Raw genomic sequence first — 20,265 nt, forward strand, 5'->3', positions numbered from 1 at the left:
GGTTAAAGTGAAAACCACAGGTGAGTTTAAGTCATGAGTTGTATGGGGATACAAGTGGACACTGATTTGCATAAACCAAACTTACGTTTGTTGTTTTTCATCTCTGTGGATATATCTGGATGATCCCATGATCAGGTATGTTTTACCTTTCAGCAGATTCAAAGCATCTTTGCAATGGGGATAACTGAGGAATGGCCGCAGTTTTCCCATGGGGCCAACATCTGTACTTCCTGTAACAACAAAGGGAAATGTGTGTGTGAGGAGATAACTTACAGAAAAAAATAACCTTAAAACTTGTATTACAGGCAAAGACTATCACAAATTTTTGTGCCAATACAAGAGATTAACAATCCAGTCCAAATGTGTCTGACATAGAGAAAGCGTATACTGTAACTGTGTCCCTCATTGTGAGGAGTGTGATGCATGAACAGTTATTGATACTCATTCCATCCTGTTAATAGAGTGGGAACTTTGTTTCTGTAGCCAACAGTAAGTCGAACTTTTGTGTGGAGAATTAATTGATAAGAATCAGCAGCTGAAAGTTAGTGGCCATGGTTCACAACCATAAAAAGATGAAGTTCCCTCTACTGTTTAGAATAAATCACTCTGACAAGTGTTTAAAGTTTGAGAGCTTTAGCATTCTCTACCCCAGTGTTATTCAACCAGTGTGCCGCCGCGGGAAATTGCCCTCATTAACTGATCTAAAAACATTTCCATCTCCAGGATTTCAGCTCTATGTTCATCCAAACAGGCCCTAATAAAACACTAAGTAGTTAGAAATATGAAAGATTATAAAATCCTTTTTTTCTTTGTGTTTATTTTATTTGTTTAAAGACACTTTGATGACGATGATGGTACCGCGATTTAGCTGCAGCTTCAGCTGTTTTTTGGAAAAGTCCCGCCCCGTTAACAGTCTCCACCAATCATTCTTGGAGGCTTAATCACATGCCATCAGTCTGACCAATAAGAAATGGTTAAAGTCTTTACTTCCTTGTCCCGATTTAGCTCATAAGTCTCTCAGTTCCAACAAAAATAACAGCTAAAGTTCGTCTTTAGCGGTGTAGCTTTCCACAGAATCCGGTGTCAGACCGTGTAACAAGTGAACAAAACAATAAAGCTCAGAGAAGCAATCTCCAGCCGTTTGCCCACTACATCTCCCATTATGCATTGGGTTAAAGTTACAGGGTCTCAGCGCACAATGAGATATGTTGTTAAACGTCTTGAAACCACAATGAACACACATCAAACAGTTTTTAAATCTTCTAACTTAACGTTTATTACATCTTTTAGAAAAAACAGCTGCAACTTCCTGCTTTTTCTGCCACAATTATCCCAAAAAGTGTATGTGAAATTGCGGAGGGACTGTAGATCAATACAGACTATGAGTTTCTCATATTTTTTTTTTTTTTGGATGCTGGTGTGCTGCGGGATTTTTTTCAAGGTTAAAGTGTGCCGTGGCTCCAAAAAGTTTGAAAAACACTGCTCTACCCAATTGATGGACAATTAAGAAAATATGAGATTCACTAATAGAATGGTGGAGTGTCTGCAGTATAGCATTGTAAATGATGTTCAGATTGCTGTCACCAGAGCTACGGACCTGGAGCCGTCCCTTGGGTTTGAGCAAGAAGACCAAAGCAAGGCAAAAATAATTCTTCCTGTGTGTCCACTGACTGTACCTGAGAACTGGACCGAATGAGTGTGGCACCTCTAGTAAAAAATGGCAAAACAAAGTCAATTCAGTCCGTTTTTTCACGATGTTAGAGGCCAACAACTTCCGTAAGCAGTGATTGGTCCGAGTTGGTCTGAGTAATCATTTCTATGGCAACTATTCTCACTGAAACAGTTTACAACTTGAATAACTTACATTAAATAATAATGGATTGAATTTATCTGCGCTGGTCCATTATTCATTCACTCCTCATTCATACTTGGTGACGGTAAGCTACGGTTGTAGCCACAGCTGCCCTGGGGCAGACTGACAGAGGCGTGGCTGCCATTTCGCTCCTACGGCCCCTCTGACCATCACCGGGAACATTCATGCACGTTCACACACCAGTGGAGCCACACTGGAGGCAAGAAGGGTGAAGTGTTTTGCCCAAGGACACAACGACATTTTGGCTGGTGGGAGCGGGGATCGAACCGCCAACCCTTCGGTCATTGGACGACCCGCTCATCCACCTGAGCCACTGTCGCCCCTATCAATAAAAATAATTACGTCAAGCAAGAAAATGTAAAAATAAAAGGGTATCAGGTAGGCTATTTTGACTAATATAATGACTGAGTAATAGCTTTTTATTTTTCAAAACAGGTCTATGGGATTTCGGCTTTTTGGGACCAGCAGGTACTTCCTATTTGGAATGTAAGGAGGAACGATTCACTTAGTCCAGTTCTCTTATACAGTTAAAGTGTGTGACCCAGGTGGACACAGCCCAGAAAGGCTAAATAGGATATCCTGTCTCTAACCCCACAAGGGTCCGGTGCTGTCAGATCTTGGTCATCAATATGGGATTAGATCAAGGAATGAGATGTAACTTGTCTGTGAAGAAAGGGGTCTAAACTTGTGCGGGAAACTGAGCTGCACTGGCATCAGACAGACAAGACAGACAGACAGACAAGACAGCCAGACAGACAAGACAGCCAGCCAGACAGACAAGACAGCCAGCCAGCCAGCCAGCCAGCCAGACAGACAGACAGACTGCAGTAAAGAGTACTAGACCTTTTTGGATACTCTGCCACCATCTTTGGTCGGCTGATATGTATACCCGGAGTGGTCATTTGAAAGAACAGCCCACACAACCTGAACCCAAGGGGTGTTCTGTTATTGTCAAAAGTCACAACTCTGTCTCCCCCACTGGTCAACAGTGGGAACCATCTCCAGAGTTCTAAACACACTTCCTGAATTCTGCACACCTGACTCTCATCCAAATAAACCACAGCATACTTAAGCACTGCACTGAGCTGAGCTAAGTTTGGAGTACTGTATACAGTGAGTCAATAAGTATTTGATCACCCTGTGATTTAGCAAGTTCACTCACTTAGAAAACATGGAGGTGTCTAAAATTTGCACATCATAGGTGCATTTCCATCAGTGAGAGACAGAATCTGAAGAAACATTCAGAAATCACGTTGCATGATTTTTTATAACAATGTATTTGTATATTACTGTGACAAATAAGTATTTGATCACTTGAGTTAAACAACTTTAATATTTGGTACAGAAGCTTTTGTTAACAACTACATAAGTCAAACAGTTCCTGTAGTTCTTCACTAGATTTCTACACACTGCAGCAGGGATTTTGGCCCACTCCTCCATACAGATCTTCTCTAGGTGTGTCAGGGTTCAGGGCTGTCGCTGAGCAACACGGAGTTTCAGCTCCCTCCAAAGATTCTCTATTGGATTTAGGTCTGGAGACTGGCTAAGCCATTCCAGAACCTTGATATGCTTCTTAGGGAGCCACTCCTTGGTTTTCTTCAGACGGGCCTTGACATGGGCTGACTTCAGCAGGGGAACCTTCCGTGCGATACATGATTTTAAACCATGACGTTTTAATGTATTACTTATAGTAGCCTTGAAAACGGTGGTCCCATCTCTCTTCAGGTCATTGTCCAGCTCCTCCTGTGTAGTCCTGGGCTGATTCTTCTCCTTCCTTAGCATCATCGATACTCCACGAGGTGAGATCTTGTGAGGTGCCCCAGTCCGAGGGACATTGACAGTCATCATTAGCCTCTTCCATTTTCTGACAATTGCTCCAACAGTTGTTCTTTTCTCACCAAGCTGCTTGGCAATTACCCCGTAGCCACTTCCAGCTTTGTGAAGGTCTCTTGTGTCTTTTGACAGCTCTTTTGTTTTGCCCATGTTGGTAGTTAGACTTCTGACTGATTGTGTGTTGCACAGGTGCCTTTATGCAAGCTAACGACCTCAAACAGATGCCACCAATTTAGAATCATAAGCAGAGTGGAGTTGGATTATTTAAAAGCAGAACAGCAGGTCTTTGCTGGTCAGAAATCTATCTGATAATCAAGTGATACAATACTTATTTGTCACAGTAATATATAAAATAAATTGTTTGAAATAAATCATACAACGTGATTTCTGAATGTTTCTTCAGATTCTGTCTGTCATTGTGGAAATGCACCTATGATGAAAATTTTAGATTCCTCCATGTTTTCTAAGTGGAAGAACTTACTAAATCACAGGGTGATCGAATAATTATTGACCTCACTGTATATTATATTTGGATTGCAACGTGGGTTATAACATGGATGTGTGTGGCTCTCGGCAGCTCTCAGAACAATCTTCAAAAAGTTGAATATCTCCAAAAAAAGAGAGCCAACCGAGGCCCAGAAGAAAAACCAAGCAACAGGTGACTCCGAAGACCTTAAAAGAATACTTGACGACATCCAAGCTACGTTATATCCTTTCATGGAGCAAGTGAACGACATCCAGGCCAAGCAAATTCCTCTCATGGAACTAGTGGAAGAGTTTCAAAGACTCCGAGCTCAAAACAAGTAACGAGATAGAAAATGTTTTCTGGAGAAAACACTGGACGATGTGGAACAACAAGCAAGGATGAATAATGTCTTCTCAGTGGATTACAGATCAAATCTTGGGCAAAGCTAAATGCAGCTGGAGCTGCTGTTCTGCTTTTAAATAGTCCAACTCCACTCTGCTCATGTTAATAGCGCGACCATTGCTAGCTCTTCTTCTTCTTCTTCCACTTTCGGCTTCTCCCATCAGGGGTCGCCACAGCGAACGAGTCGCATGGTGAATTTGGCAATGTTTTACGCCGGATGCCCTTCCTGACGCAACCTTCTCAAACCGGGCTTGGAACCGGCAGAGGTAGAGAAGGGAACAGGGAGCAGCCCGGAGTCGAACCCGGGTTTCACGGACGGAAGGCGCCGCAAACCAGCACGAGCTAAACTGGCCCAGCGCGACCATTGCTAGCAGTTCTTCTAAAACTGGGAGCGATGGAGAGACTCTGAAACACCAAGTGGAATCATTTCTCACGTCTAAAGGGATTTCCCTGGATCTGGATCCTCATTAGGTTTGTGAATCAGAAACACAAGCTAGCTCTGATGAACCAAAGGGAAAGTCTGAAAGGATCTGTTGTTTATCTAAATGACCATCTGACCAGAAGGAATGCTGAAATTGCCCAACGAGCCAGGCTTATCAGGAAACGTAATCAGGAAACGTAAGCAGATTCAGAACACTTGGGTAAAAGGCTGCAGGATCTTTGTTCAACTTCTCAGTCCGCTGGACCGGTCCAAGGTACTCGCTGTCAACAACTTGACGGACTTGGAGAAGTGTTTGATCACGGACCATGGACTAATAAATGGAGAAATAAATTTAAGAACAAAAATATCATTTCAATAAATATAAAGGTGCCTGGGGTCTGCGCTATCTCTTTGACCTGCAGACAACTTGACCTCAACTTCAGCTACACTGATAACAGCTGCAGAAGGAAAAGGACCTTAACAAACGATGTCTGCATACATTACAGCGAAGAGAACTTATAGGCTCTGTTAAAACCAGAAGGATGGCTGTCAATCAGCTGAAGTACCAACCTTGGACAATGGTCAGACTATGGACCCTTTTATTTTACATTATTACCTTATAATAATAAAATTGCCTAATCAATTATTGAAGATAATAAAATGATTAATCTCTTATTGTATTACTTCACTTGCTCCAAAAATTGATTCATGATTTTTTCTAATGAAAAATAATTTGTCCATATTTTTTACTTTTGATACTTGATCTGCATATGCTATGAAGATTTCTGAAACAGTGTTATGTCTATTTTTTTCTTGATATAGTGGTATTTTTATTTCATAGTCGGGATTTTTCTAATATAAATAATCTGCAACTATTTTAGATAACTGATCTGCATGTTGATCTGTGTTGATTTCTAAAATAGTTATGTCTATTTTTAGATAATTAAGCAATTCATCTTTGTCATGTGATTTTTTGAAACTTAAGGATTCTAAATTCTGTCTGATAAAATGTTATGAAAAAAATCATGTAATGAAAATGGTACGGTAGAACAGGAGTGGGATAAAAGGGGTTTATACAAATCTACACTTTAGTTTCTCGAAGCTATATAACCTCTTTTTGTGATAGTAAAACCTGTCCAACACAAAAAGCCTTCAGCTGGGAACTGCTGTCTACGAAGGAAGCTTTCTCTGAGTGGAGACATTTGTCCGAAAGGGTTGGCTCAACCGTTCCTGGTTCTCACTGACCTCAAGAACCTGGAGTACATTAAATCCGCCAAGTGGTTGAACCCACGGCAGGCACATTGGTCTCTGTTTTTCTCCCCCTTCAATTTTCAGATCACATATCAACCAGGGTCCAAGAAAACATAGGCTGATATACTGTCTCATTTACACGACACCTCTACAGAAGAACCTGTCGCACCAGAACCCAGAAGAGCTGTAAACCGACCACCGCTTGGTGAGTCGAATTCATTGATGGACATGCAGTCCAACAAACTTGTCAAACAGATTTGGGAGTATTGTTTTGTGAATGTCTGGCTAAGCCAACCCATACAATGGTATTTTTTTCTCCATCTAGGAGAAAAGTTTCTGTCAAGGTTTTAGTTTCTTTGCTTTTGTGTTCTAGTTGTCTTTTGTTTCTGTCATGTTTTTATTTCAGTTTCCTGTTTTATTTTGAAAGGTTTCCTGTTATGTTGTTGTTTCGAGTTTTAGTTTTGGTCCCCATCTGCCCTCATTGTTTCCACCTGTGTCTCGTCTGTTCTGTATGTATTTAAGTCCTGTCTTTCCCTTCCTCCTGTGCTGTTTTAGGTTAATGTTTCCCTGTTTCTAGTGTTTCAAGTTTTTCTAGTGTTTCAAGTGTATTTCAAGTTTTGAGTTTTTCTAGCTTGCTCAGCAGTGGATTTTGGTTTTATTGTTTCTAGTTTTGGTTTATTAACGATCTTTGTTCCTGGAACCTCCTCCCTCCTCCTCTCTGCTCCTGGTTCCTCCCTCAACTCCCCCTACGTAACACTATGTATGGATCAGCCATACTTGCACCCAGCATAAACTGAACTCAAAACATGACAGAAACAAAAGACAACTAGAATACAAAAGCAAAGAAACCAAAAACATGACATATGAACTCAAAACATGACGGAAACAAAAGACAACTTAAACACAAAAGTAAAGAAACTAAAACCGTGACAGTTTATCAGTAGTAGCATTGTTGGTGTCAGAGAGAAAAAAAAACAACTGCAGATTATCACCAACCTTCTTTGATGGAGTCCTGCACCCGCATGGCATAGATGTCTATAGACGGTTTGTGGACAACATCTTCCACCAGAACTTTGTACGCTTTAAGAGGATGAGAGCAGCTGTTAGTCTCAAAATGTGCATAGGGAAGATGCACCCTCAAACAGTTGCAAATGTAACGCAGCTCTTACCATATTCAATTTTGCTGCTCTCTGTGCTCTCACAGATTTTAGATGCTCGCTCATCGTTGCTGATTTGACCATTCTTCTGCATGCTGCAGTTCTCTAAAAACAAGCAAAGAACAGTGTAAGCGCACTGTCTGAAACAGAAGCTGATGTCAGTGTAAATTTCACTGCAACTGAAAACAGCTGACTGGTCTGTTAAGAACGTCTTGTGCAACCACAAAAAGCATCATCCACTACTTTTCTGTACCAGTCCCAAGTCTACGTAAATACAACAATATACAAAAAATGAAAGTCAATGAGTCCAAAGGCATGTATTTGTTTGAAATATTGTTATTACTATTTATTTATTTTAATTTTTAATTAAGAAAACTGGTTTATTGCCATTGTCAAAGACAAATGTCCTTTCTTTTGAACAGACAATAAAGTTATCAATCTTTAGACAAGGATTTGTCAGAAGGGGCTTCCGATGTAGAACAAAAGCCAAACAATCAACCAAATCACTAACAGAGCTTTCGTACTAGTTCAGTCATGGCCCATGTTAAATAAATATATAATAATACCATTTTATATGTACCGTTGTGTTTTGGTGCTTTTGTTGTATAGCCAAGCTTTTTTTTTCTACATCTCTACTCTATGCAAGAGCAGCATGCGGATGTATGCTTTTGTTTAATACTTATTGGTTCATGTCACTCTTTTAAATTGTATTTTAGATTTAAAGTCAAGGATGGCAGAAAACCTCCTACAGGTCAAAACAGTAAAAGGACAAACAGAAGTTTTAATAATTCATTCTGAAGACAAGATAGAGATGATTTGACCATATCTTAGGAATTTTAAACCTTACTATGTGAGAAACCTGAGCGTACTTTTTGACACTAGCTAAATTTTATTCCACACATTTAAAATGTCTTTAAGTCAGGATTTTATTATCTTAAAACATTGCCAGAGTCCGCCCATTCCTCTCTCTTGCCAGCTCAGAGGTGCTGATGCATGCTTATATTTTTAATCGCTTAGATTACTGTAATACCCTGCTCTCTGGTTTACCATGTCTATTTCAAACTTACAAATATTACAGAACTCTGCAGCACAATTTCTGGGACTCCCTGTGTGAGACATGCTGCTACTCTCAGAGTCAGGTTTCGTTTCATTGTGTTCTTGTTATATTTCTTTCTGTCTCATAACGTACGTAAAGTGTTATTTCACATCAAGTCCAACCGGAAAGCTCTCTTAAGGCTGGAACAAACATGTCACGGAGGTTATTTTGACATAAATATCCTGAACCCCTACAAGCTAGCCACAACCCCACGCTGGAATCTTACAACGACAGGAGGCTCGTCTCCCGGAATCCAGAAGCCGCCACGCCAAGCGCGGAAGACGGGGAGGGTACAGCACGCAGGCTATGCCAGCTGGCTAGCCGCAAGACGCTAACACGTCTGATCATTCTACTTGCCAACACACAATCTTTGGCGAACAAGATGGATGACCTTATCAGCAGGCTGGCTGCACAGTATAACATCCAGGACTGCTTCATTTTATGTCTCTGTGAGACGTGGCTTGTTTTGAAAATGTGGAATATCTGACTGTTAAGTGTAGGCCTTTCTACCAACCAAGGGAACTACAGTGCATTATTCTGAGAACAGTTTTACATACCCCCTCAGCTGATGAGGTAGCTACACTCCAGGAGCTGAACAACATGATCAGCAGGCATGAGAACAACTACCCTGCTGCTTCTTTTGTTATTCTAGGAGATTTCAACCACTGTGATGTTCCAAAATTTATTAACTTTCCCACCAGGGGAAACAATATTCTGGATAAATGGTATATAAACCATACTGCTGAAGTCCATATATATCAGGAGGCTTAAAGCAGATCCAGCCACAACCAGGACTGTAATGACATGGACTGCCAAACACACAGACGTACACAAAAAAAATCAACAAACACTGACATTAGCTTATGTTACAACAAGCAGCCTCCAGAAATCCATCAAGGCTGCCAAAAGAAGCTATAGCCAGAAAATTGAGCTGCTAGAGGGAAACCAACACAAAAGGGCTTTTGCAGGGAATGAAAAAAAAAATCACCAACTACAGGACAAAGACCAGCAGATCAGAGTTCCTGGACAACCTAAACAGCTTCCACGCAAGATTCGACCAGAACAACAAAGAGGTTCCCCAGAAGACGCTGCACTACAGGTGTCTCACACACAGGTCCTAAGGGCCCTGAAGCAGGTGAACCTGCACAAGGTGACAGGACCGGACCACGTGTCACCAAGCGTTCTGAAAGCCTGCGCGGAGCAGCTAGCATAGGTGTAACACAGACATCTTCAATCTCTCCCTATTGCAGGAAATGATGGCCCGAATCTTCAAATACTCCGACATCGTGACGGTCCAGAAGAAAACATACATCACAATAGCGAATGACCTGAGACCAGTGGATCTCACTACTGCAGCAATGACATGCCCGGAAAAGCTGGTACTGTCGCACATCAACTCCTTGGTCGACGATCAGTTTGCCTACCGCCCCAACAGATCAGCAGAAGACACAGCGGCCCTGCCACTTCACTCCACCCTGCAACATCTGGACACTAAGAACACCTGTGTCTGGTTACTGTTCCTGGACTACAGCTCTGCATTCAATACCATTAGGCCCCGGAAGCTGACTGCAAAATTCTCCAAACTGGGAATACCTACACCCAGCCGAAACTGGATACTGGACTCTCTCACTGACAGAGACAGGTGGTGAGGGTGGGAAAGAAGGTCTCTGCGGAGCTGACAGTAAAGACCGGAACACCACAGGAGTACGAAGCAACTGTCCTTGGTCTCACCAGAGGAGAGGATGAATCTGCACACATAGACCTGGTGCACAAGTATTTTGAAAGAGATTCCTAAAAAAGTTTCCTCACAGCAGACCCAAGCCTTAAGTTTCTTTTAAAAGTTACTTTTATAAGTATTAATTGTGTGTGGGGTCATGGGTTGTATGTGTTAAAGGAGGGAAGTGGGAAGGGTGGGTTGGGTTTTTATTATAACATTGTCCATGTTTTTTGTTTTAAATGTTTACACGGTTCGAGTTGCGCAAGGCATGAGAAGCACTTTTTTTGTAATAGTTTGATTTGATTTGATTCATCAGTGCATTTGAGTCATCAGTGGAAGTCCTGGGACACAAATGTAACCTAGTTACCTTCTGCACATGTGCACTCGTCATCTCTGCAGAGCTGCAGCAGCTGTCCTCCCTCCCTCTCTGGATGGTAAAACTTCACACAAGGTGTTTCTGTGAATAGAAGAAGGGTATTCATAAAATTGACTTTTATCTTCACTTATCATTACTCTGATGAGAACAGAGGCAGCCTGTACTTACGCTCATAATATTCATAGACAGACACTGCTGCTGGCTGAAGAACACCCACCTCCATGGTCTGCTGGACCCTGAAACTGATCTCCTCTGGTCGCGTGTGAGAAACCTGCAGGTAAATGTAATTCAGAGGTCAGTAATTTGCTGTCATTTAGGAATACTCTAATCAGCCAGCAAGACTGTTAGCTGAATGGTTATGTGAGCAGGCGTGTTCTTTCTGAGTTTCAAATTCTTCTGCTTGTTATCTTGTTTAATAACTCAGTGGTATGATTTAAATGTTACACAAAGGTCAGATGATCCAGAACATGCAGACAGTAACAAGAAGCAGCCTGGGGTCAAACCTTATCCAGGTAGATGATGAGTGAGCCTCGTTCCGACAGAGCTGTATTCATTTCATACCTTCTAATGATGGGAGCTCGCCCTCCAGACAGCTGCAGACACAAGTACAAGTCATCATTGGTTTTGGGTACTCAGTGAATCACATCTTGAACTAATTTACAGTCTTACAGCTTTTAGGTCATCTAAGTTGGGAGTGAAGCCTGTCTGCATACCGATGTCTACGATGGACATGGCGGCATCACGATTGCTGTCCTTGTATCTGCAAAGGAGAGCACCATGAAGAAACTGCAGAGAATTGGAGCAGAGCAAAAATAATGTTACTAGTTTACTTACAAAACCTTTATCTGAAGCTTGTAGACCTTTTCATTCCCAATATTCTTATCTGTAGGAAGAAACTTCTTATTATAAATGACTCAAAAAGTAAAACAGTAAAACTCTAGAAACAGACAGTTACCTGGAAGCAGCTGCACTGACACGTTAAACTTCTGGCAGTCACTTTCCTTTTCTTCAGGCAGAGCATAGTACAAGGACACCATCTGACCAACAGGACAAGCAAGATAAATGTGCATAGTAATCAAAGCAAATCAAAATCATGGACATTTTTTGAACTTGGTAGGAGGCAAAAGGAAGAACCCCCTCCAAAAATACTTTTGGGAGCAGCACTATGGCTTTAAAATAAGAACGAGGATTGAAATACTCTTCACTCTTTTCATTTCAAAACCCCACGTTCATACAGATTTTCATACAGGTCAACTTTTACAGCATGTGCCAAATTATAATGCTGACATTTTTCTAAATTCTCAATGCAAATGACAGCATCATTTTCAAGTCCCTAACCATTAAAGTATATATTAAATGTTTTTGAACAAACCTCCTAAAGGTAACAGTATCTTTTTTTGATTAAAACCTTAAAATGAACTGGTTCACCACTTTATTCCACTATAGAACTAAAAATGGTCATTTATTGAATTTGCTGCATTAGGAGGTCATATTTAATAAAATCAACAGCTAATCCAATCAAAAACATCTTAATTGGACCCCTTATTTTTTCACATCTCCACAATTATTGCATCAATTGAACCTATGAGTTTTGGGAGTTTTTGCTTAAATTTATTTTCAGAATGTCAGAATTGCCCCACAGAGCTGCTGTTTAGATGTAAACTGCTTCCCACCGTCATAAACATTTTGCTTAAGGATGTTCCAAAGGTTCTCAGTTGGGTTGAGGTCAGGGGAGGATGGAGGCCACACCATCAGTTTATCTCATTTTATGTCCACAGCAGTTGTTTAAAGGACATGAAGGTGTTATCTGGTCACCGTGTTTGAAATTTGGAGAATAAATACATTTTATTGGTGAAGTCTTCATGGAAACCAGCAGAGGTGTGGAATCACGTCACATGACTTAAAGTCGAGTCAGACACGAGTCATAAATTTGACGACTTTAGACTTGACTTGGACTTTAGCAGCAGTAACTCATGACTTGATTCTGACTTGTGTCTTCTGACTGAAAGACTTGCTATTTTCTCCAGCACCCAAGATTGAAAAGTATGTTGACAAAGACCAGGCTGTGGTCTCTCTGTCTCTGTGTATGTTTTCATCTGTTTGAACCTTCAGCACATCCAATCAAATTAGGCCCACGTTGGTTTGATTTGAGACATCCAACCAATCAAATTGAAGGATGACCAATGAGACAATCTGTCATTCAAAGTGCCAGTACCCTGTTTGCCACTGTTATGTTCCGGTATAAAAGTTATGAGGTTGTCAACAAAAAACAGTTTGTAGTTTGCAGAACAGGTAGTTTAAGGATAACTGACTAAACAATGACCAACTATGTCCAGTTCTTGGAGTTTCTTAAAGACCGGAAAGTTCTGAATGAAATTGAAGCTAGCTGCAGTTAAATTAATGAGGCTGTAAACTCTATTTTAATGTTACATTGAGGGGGTGTGCAGGTTACCAGCTAAGTGTAAGCAGAGAGGTCCCAAGTGATTTAGACATTTCTAGCACCCATAAAAAATGACCCAGCTGCTGTAGCTGGAAGGATTCTGGATCTTCCCATATACTGTAGACTGCTTTAAGGGTTTTTAGTATGCATGTGTGGGGGTGTATCAGTCTGTATAGTAGTCCTTCATCTGTCATGACCGGTGGAGCGGATCCGCACGCGACCCGGGCCTCATTCCTGCTTCTGTATTGTTCTTAGTACTTAATGTGTGAATGTTTAGTCCCAACTTCTGAGTTTACATACTTTTCCGCCGGCTTGATCTTGTTCATTTAAGCATGCGATTACTGCTTATTTTTCGTGTTGCTATTGCTCTGAGCTGACCGGGAACTTCTCGGGGTAAGCTGCTCCAACGCACCTGCGACAGTAGCTGGAGCTCAACGTCACGTCTATGCCAGGGAGTCTTTATTAACCTTATCCATGGAAACACCGCACCAAGTGATCTACCCACTGACTTGAGGAGGAAGCCACAGACACGGAGGCTAACGCGGCGAAAAAGAGGACATCGAGGATGCGCGCGGCAGCGGCTCAAGAAACGTGGAAACCACCCACCTCTGCCTTCAGTAATCCTCAGCAAATGCATGCACTGTCAAGGAAAGTTGATGAACTAAGGATAAACAATCGGCATCTACATGAATACAGGGATCATGCATGATCGTGTTGACAGAAACCTGGCTCTGGGAGGACACACCTAACAGCTACATTGAACTGGATGGATTCCACTGCTCGCTTTTAATAACAACGATATAATTGGATTAAAGACAGGTCAAAAGGGTTTGGACATTGCAATAAAAAAAGCTAAAAACAAACATCGTCTTGATATAGGGACAGTTTCAATGCCAAAAACTCCAAACACCTATGGGACACAATGAAAAAAGTGACAAACATGAATTCTGTCAAAACACAACCAACTACTTTGATTTGTGCAGACAAAGCAAATGAATTGAACGTATTCTTCTTGCGGTTATATTCACATAATGTGGGGTAGATGGCTGACTTTCTGGTGAATGTAGTTCATGTACCGACTTTATAAATCGTGACTTGGTAATCAATGCTTTTAGCAAAGTACCAAACAAGAAATCAGCAGGTCCAGATGGTTTAACATCATTTCTGTTTAGAAACTGCTCTGTAGAATTGTTCTGTAGAATATTGGGCTCCGGTGTTCCAAATGTCAATACAGAGCTGTAAGGTTCCTTCTCTATGGAAAAAGTCTGTCGTAATTCCCATTCCAAAAATTAGACCTTTCGCAATGACATGTATAGCAATGAAGTGTTTTGAAAAAATCCTGATTGAGTGTCTTAAGGAAGAGGTGTCACCATTCTTGGATAACTTGCAATTTGCATACAAGCAGGGCAGCAGCACTGTGATCAGTGCATCTCACCTCATTCTAAAGCACTTAGAGGCACCTAACACTTATGCTAGAGTGTTATTTGCAGACTTTGGTTCTGCCTTTGATACTGTACAACCAGCGATACTGGTCAAAAAGATGATGGAAATGAACGTAAATCCAGACATGGTTAAATGGTTGTTTTTACTCCTGACTGATTTAACACAAGTAAAGTTCAATGGCACACTTTCAAAAGTGTTATGTTGTAACACCGGAATACCACAAGGGGCAATGAATTCACCATTGCTCTTTACTCTTTACAATAACAGCTGCCAAAGTAGCCACACCCAAAACAAAATTATAAAGTTCTCTGATGACTCAATTATTATCAGTCTCCTTCCCGTTGCAGATAACCCTTCAATTTACTTTGATGAGGTCAAAAATTTCAATAAATGGCGTGAGGATCATAATTTACTCTTGAATACAACAAAACTACAAACAACACTTTGGCTAGTAAAGAGAATAATAAATGACCCTGGTCACTTTCTGTTCCCAAAATTTGAGCTTTTATCTTCAGGCAGATGATTCAGAGCAGTCAGATACAAAACAAATCAATTCAGATCTTCATTTATTCCAGCAGCGGTCACCCTGCTGAACAAAACTGATTAGTTGTAATTGCAAAGGGAAATCTTTGTAGAGCAGTTGTCCTAGAAATAACTAAATTGTTCTTCTCACTTGTTGTAAGGAGCTTATGTACTCATTATGTTGGGCTCCAGCCCTTAGTTTTAATACTTGTTGTATTTTTATGGAGAGTTATTGTTTTGCGAATTGTTAATGGATTTTTACAAAAAACCACTTTTAGCAAGGTGGTTTCATGGGATCGAATAAAACATTTTACACTTTTTTACTTTTTACTATTCATGTTCTCGACTGTGTGGGTCAGGCCTGGGGGGAAAATCTGTATACTCTGTTTTTATTTATTTACTATGTAATCGCTTTATGCTCTTTTATCATGTATGTGATGTGTACGGTGAATGATGTTGTACAGTTTGCAGCTCTTTGCTCTCCTCTTTGAAGACAATAAAGTTTACCTTACCTTACCCTATCATCTTCACCTGCTATCATGAGATGTGCACTTATAAAAAACATGTATTCACTATAAATGCAATTTATTTGTATTATTATAAAATATTTGATCATGAATATACTAAAAATAGATATATTGCGTATTTCCTGTTCAGCTCCACCTCAGAACAAATCAATACTGTGCACACTTGATATAAAATATATATACCGGTATATATATATATGTATATTTATATGTTTATATATGTATGTATGTGTGTGTGTGTGTGTGTGCGTGCGTGTGTGTGTGTGTGTGTGTGTGGGGGGGTGTGTGTGTGTGTGTGTGTGTGTGTGTGTGTGAAAGAGACCCTTAATGCTACGGCATTACTCATAACCCTTGAGAGGCAATGAAACACATGTCATGCCGGCTCAGGCGTCGCCCGGCCAAACAAGGTCTGCGTCATGGGCTGGGGGACCAGAGCACCCTGATGGAAAGTGGGCTACTGGAACAAGACAGAAATGGACTAGACGTGAGAATAAGGTTCTGATAGAATGATATTTCTCAAGCAATCCCACAAAGAGGGGTTACATGCAGAGAATGTGGAATGAATGGATGCTTTGAAACCGACAATCAAAGCTAACTGCCAAGCAACTGGTAGCTCAATGTTCTCACTTTCACAAATAGCAACTCCTGTCACAACTTGAGGTTGTTCTGCAACACAACTGCAACACCACAGGAGAGCCAGAACAGCAGGTCAGAGAGGAGGCTATACCACACTCCCACCCTGAGCTTGGGTACACAGCCCCAACAACCATAGACCCTGAGCGAGGCAGCAACTGACCTGAAAGACAAGATTATGTCTAGAATGAACACTAGGCAACACCAGCTACAACGGTTAAGTGATGTACCGTCTGAAAGTCTCCTGGAAACCTTGAATGAAGTTTGAGGGCAATTCCTGCCACAACAATCACAGAAACCAATAAACTGGTTTACACCTCAGCAGCAGTGATCCTTGAGATGCTTGGCTGTAAGAGCAACCATGGGAGAAAATAATACCCGCCATGGAAGCAACGGTTAGAGGCCAAAATCAAGGCAACTCAGAGGTATGTGAGTAAGCTGACAGAGGCTCAAAGAGGTACAATGAGAAAGCAAGTAAGAGATCCAGCCAGATGCCCATACCTGAAAACTGGAAATCGCCAAACAAAGGCTTCTAGCCTTGAACAGCCGCCTCAAGAGGTACACAAGAGACAATGAAGCCAGACGGATAAACAGGCTGTTCGCAACTCAGCCTGCAAAAGTGTACGCTCAGTGGCAAGGTCAAAACAGCCGAGCAGACCCATCAAGGCTGGAAACTGAACAGTACTGGAAAAGTATATGGGAGAAAGAGACAGCACATAACAGCAACTCCCAGTGGCTGGTCACTCTGAGAAAAGAACATAGCAACCTCCGTTTACAGAATCCAGTAACCACCACAGTGGCAAACTTCCCAAAAAGAGTTTTAGGTATGAAGAACTGGACAGCACCGGGCCCTGACATGATACATGCCTACTAAAGAAGCTTACTGCACTCCACGAGCGCCTGGCAGCACAAATGAACCCGCTAAGAGATTCATTTGCACAAGTGTCCATCAAATGTGGGATATACCAAGGTGATGCTCTGTCCCCACTGCTGTTCTGCATAGGTCTGAACCCCCTCAGCCAAATAATCAACAAGCCTGGATATGTGTACAGACTCAGAAATGGGGCCAACATCAGTCACGTCCTCTACATGGATGACATCAAGCTATATGCTAAGAGCGAGCGTGACATTGACTTCCTCGGTCCAATATGTTTCGGCTATGTTTTTAAAAACATGCTGATATGAGATATGAAACACAGTCTGTAGGTAGTAAATGTGTTGAGTTCACATGTTTATAAATAAACAGTCAGTGCCTTTTCAGCCACAAACGTATAACTGCACATCACTGGTCTGTAATAAGGTTATTAAATATATCCAGACTTTACCCTGCTTTCTTTGCCATTTCCATGTTACCACAATTGCAAATGCGGTAAAAAGGGTTTTTGTTATAGAGAAATCGTTTTGGATTTTTGAAGTGGGGATGCATGAGTTTAGAGCCAATTTACATACTTTGCTTGCAATTTTTTGATAAATACAGTTCCTAAAAACGTACATGGTCTGTATAAATAATATTAATCTGTTGTTGAAAGGACTTGAAACATTCAATGGTAGGACTTGGACTCGATTTGAGACTTACTGGTCTTGATTTGTGACTCGACTTGGGACTTGCTTGCTTTGACTTGGGACTTAATATGTCACTTAAGGACAAAGACTAGAGACTGACTTGTGACATGCAAAACAATGATTTGATTCTACCTCTGGAAACCTGTCTTGTCTTTACAATTAATAATTGCACACATCATTGTTATGTAAGCCAATGAGGCTACAATTCACATTTAAACCACAGATCTAAACCCCTTCAAAAAAAGTTGCAGTCCTTACTTTGACAACAGCTTCTCCTGATCCAGTAGCAGTCACTTTTACATCTTTGTTTATGTCTTTGATCTGCAGGGACAGACTCAGTCATAAATAAACAAACAAAAAAAAAGAACAAACACAGAGCTTATGTGTTTCAGCAGCAGGATCTCACATTATAGGTTCTTGTAACATAGCTGTTTTCACGGGTGAATTTATATTTTTCAGGCTTTAATCTGCCTGGCAACAAAATATCCACTTTCAGATCATACTCTGGTTCCTGAGCGTTGGTCCAGTACTCTGCTACAGCCTGGTACACAATAATTGTAGCCTAAATGAGAGAGAGGGAAACAGATTTAGGGCCCCAGAAGGATTTTGAATGTACATTCCTGAAAGTACAACAAAGTCAAAATTATTTCGAACCTGGGTGGATCCATAACCCCCACCAACAAACTGCTGCTGGTTGAACCATCTCACAACAGGTCTGGCATCTTCAAAAGACTTGAGATGAATACAAAAAGGAGTTTATAGAAATATAAACCTCGTGTTTCTGAAGTTATACTGCAACCCCCTATTGCAAAAGTAACAAACAAAATGTCATCTTTACTTACTTCCTGATCCAAATTTTAGTTAAAAGGCTGCATATACATTTATTTATTTATTTATTTATTTATTTATTTATTTTTCTAAATATGTGAACCAGCACAAGCAAGATTCTTTATTTGAATAAGGGATGAGCTCACCTTAGTCTTGACCAAGGCCAGAAGAGCATAAGCTGTGGCCTCAAGGGTAAAGAGGTGCTTTCCAGGAACAGGCCAGTGGGACAACACTGGGAGACGAAACCAAAACCGTTACCATGACGCATGCCAAAAAGGGACATGTTATAGGTAATGAATCCTAGAATCAGCAGCATTAATGCTTGAAGCAGTGATGCATTGAAGCAGTGATGCTTGTTGGATGATTATCAGTTTCAGCACCCGGAGAAACAAACTTGTAGAGAATCTGGCGGTTTAGTTTTCCCTCATTGGCCAGAGCATATGATGTCATGGCAACAGCGTAAGGATTCGTAAGGCTGGGAAGTCGTTTCTCCAGGTAGGCAACTGCCCTGTTAATGCTGCCTAGCAGGGTCTAGACAGGAGGGGGAGAAACAAATGATTAGAGATTAAAGTTTCAATGATTAAAAGCTGGAGTTCAATAGTTATTTTTATCACCTACTTTTAAAATTGGTTATAAAACAACCTAAAACAAGATCAGACAAAAAGCAGAAATGCATTTATACAGCTCAAGTTGACTCTGGAATCAGATCTTAAGCAGGTTGACCTTTTTTCAGACAATAATAGGAATTGAAATAAAAAAGTCCTTCAACGAAACTGCATCTGAATGCTGAAAGCACTGTTGTTTTTGATCATTTAATTCTTCTGTATCAAGACTTTGAAGGCGTGTCGAATAGTGTAGGGTAATTTCCATGAAGCCCGTATCAAGGCCTTTTGACAGCTATATAAATCGCTAAGTTTTTATCAATTTGATGGAATGTTGCAATCATTTAGAGTAAGAGGAGAGTTTGGAGATTTAGGAAAAAATATTGTTTTTAAATAGATTAAATATGTCTCCTAATAATCACTGGCCATATCTCAACGTTGCAATATCAAAATTATCTTCAGTGGTTCCTCATTTGTCGTGGGAGTTACGTTCTAAAATAACTCACAATGGACAATATTTGCGCAGGAGTCATCTTTAGGTTTTACAATCTTATAGATTTTTTAAGGCTGAGAAACTCCTCACAACACACTAGGAATGGGTATCAAAACCCTGTATTTTTTTAGTACCAGTGCCACGTCATCGATTTTTACCAGACTGATACATTTCAGCCCTAACAGTATTATTAACGGGATCGGCATAGTGGCGTGGCAAAAGCACAGACATGCAATACCTTTTTTCAGTGTGGCCAAGTCTCCCTCTTCCTCACTGCTCGAGTGCATGTATTTTCACTCAGCTGCATGTATTCCTCCACTGACTGACAAGTGATAACAAGGGATAGCAAAGCGACCCCAATAAAAAGTCCAAAGTGTGGCTGTATTTTATGGAAGATTGCTTGAGTCATATTTCAAAGTAATATGCAATTCTCAATTGACAATTAAACATGCAATTCAGGCTTGGAATATGAAAATACCTGTTGAAATTTAGAATGTAATATTAAGATTTACAATTCAATGTGACAATTTAAAATATAAAAACAAAATTAATTACATTTTAAGTTGTCATGGGTTTTTGATGTCATAATTCACATGACAATGCATTTTGCAATTTACAGTTC

General features: G+C 40.7%; 1 protein-coding gene across 1 annotated transcript in view; it reads right to left on the reverse strand.

Moving 5' to 3' along the window:
* The window catches only part of c3-2 (complement component C3-2), a gene marked incomplete in the record, with an annotated part of 170,209 nt that overhangs the window by 208 nt on the left and 149,736 nt on the right, over positions 1 to 20,265 (reverse strand). Inside the window, 5 exon segments of the mRNA XM_023959901.1 lie at positions 86 to 230; positions 7,243 to 7,326; positions 7,416 to 7,508; positions 10,584 to 10,673; positions 10,761 to 10,863. Of these exon segments, the coding sequence (XP_023815669.1) occupies positions 86 to 230; positions 7,243 to 7,326; positions 7,416 to 7,508; positions 10,584 to 10,673; positions 10,761 to 10,863 (515 nt within the window).

Source organism: Oryzias latipes, chromosome 1, assembly GCF_002234675.1.
Source record: "Oryzias latipes chromosome 1, ASM223467v1".
Taxonomy (NCBI): Eukaryota; Metazoa; Chordata; class Actinopteri; order Beloniformes; family Adrianichthyidae; genus Oryzias; species Oryzias latipes.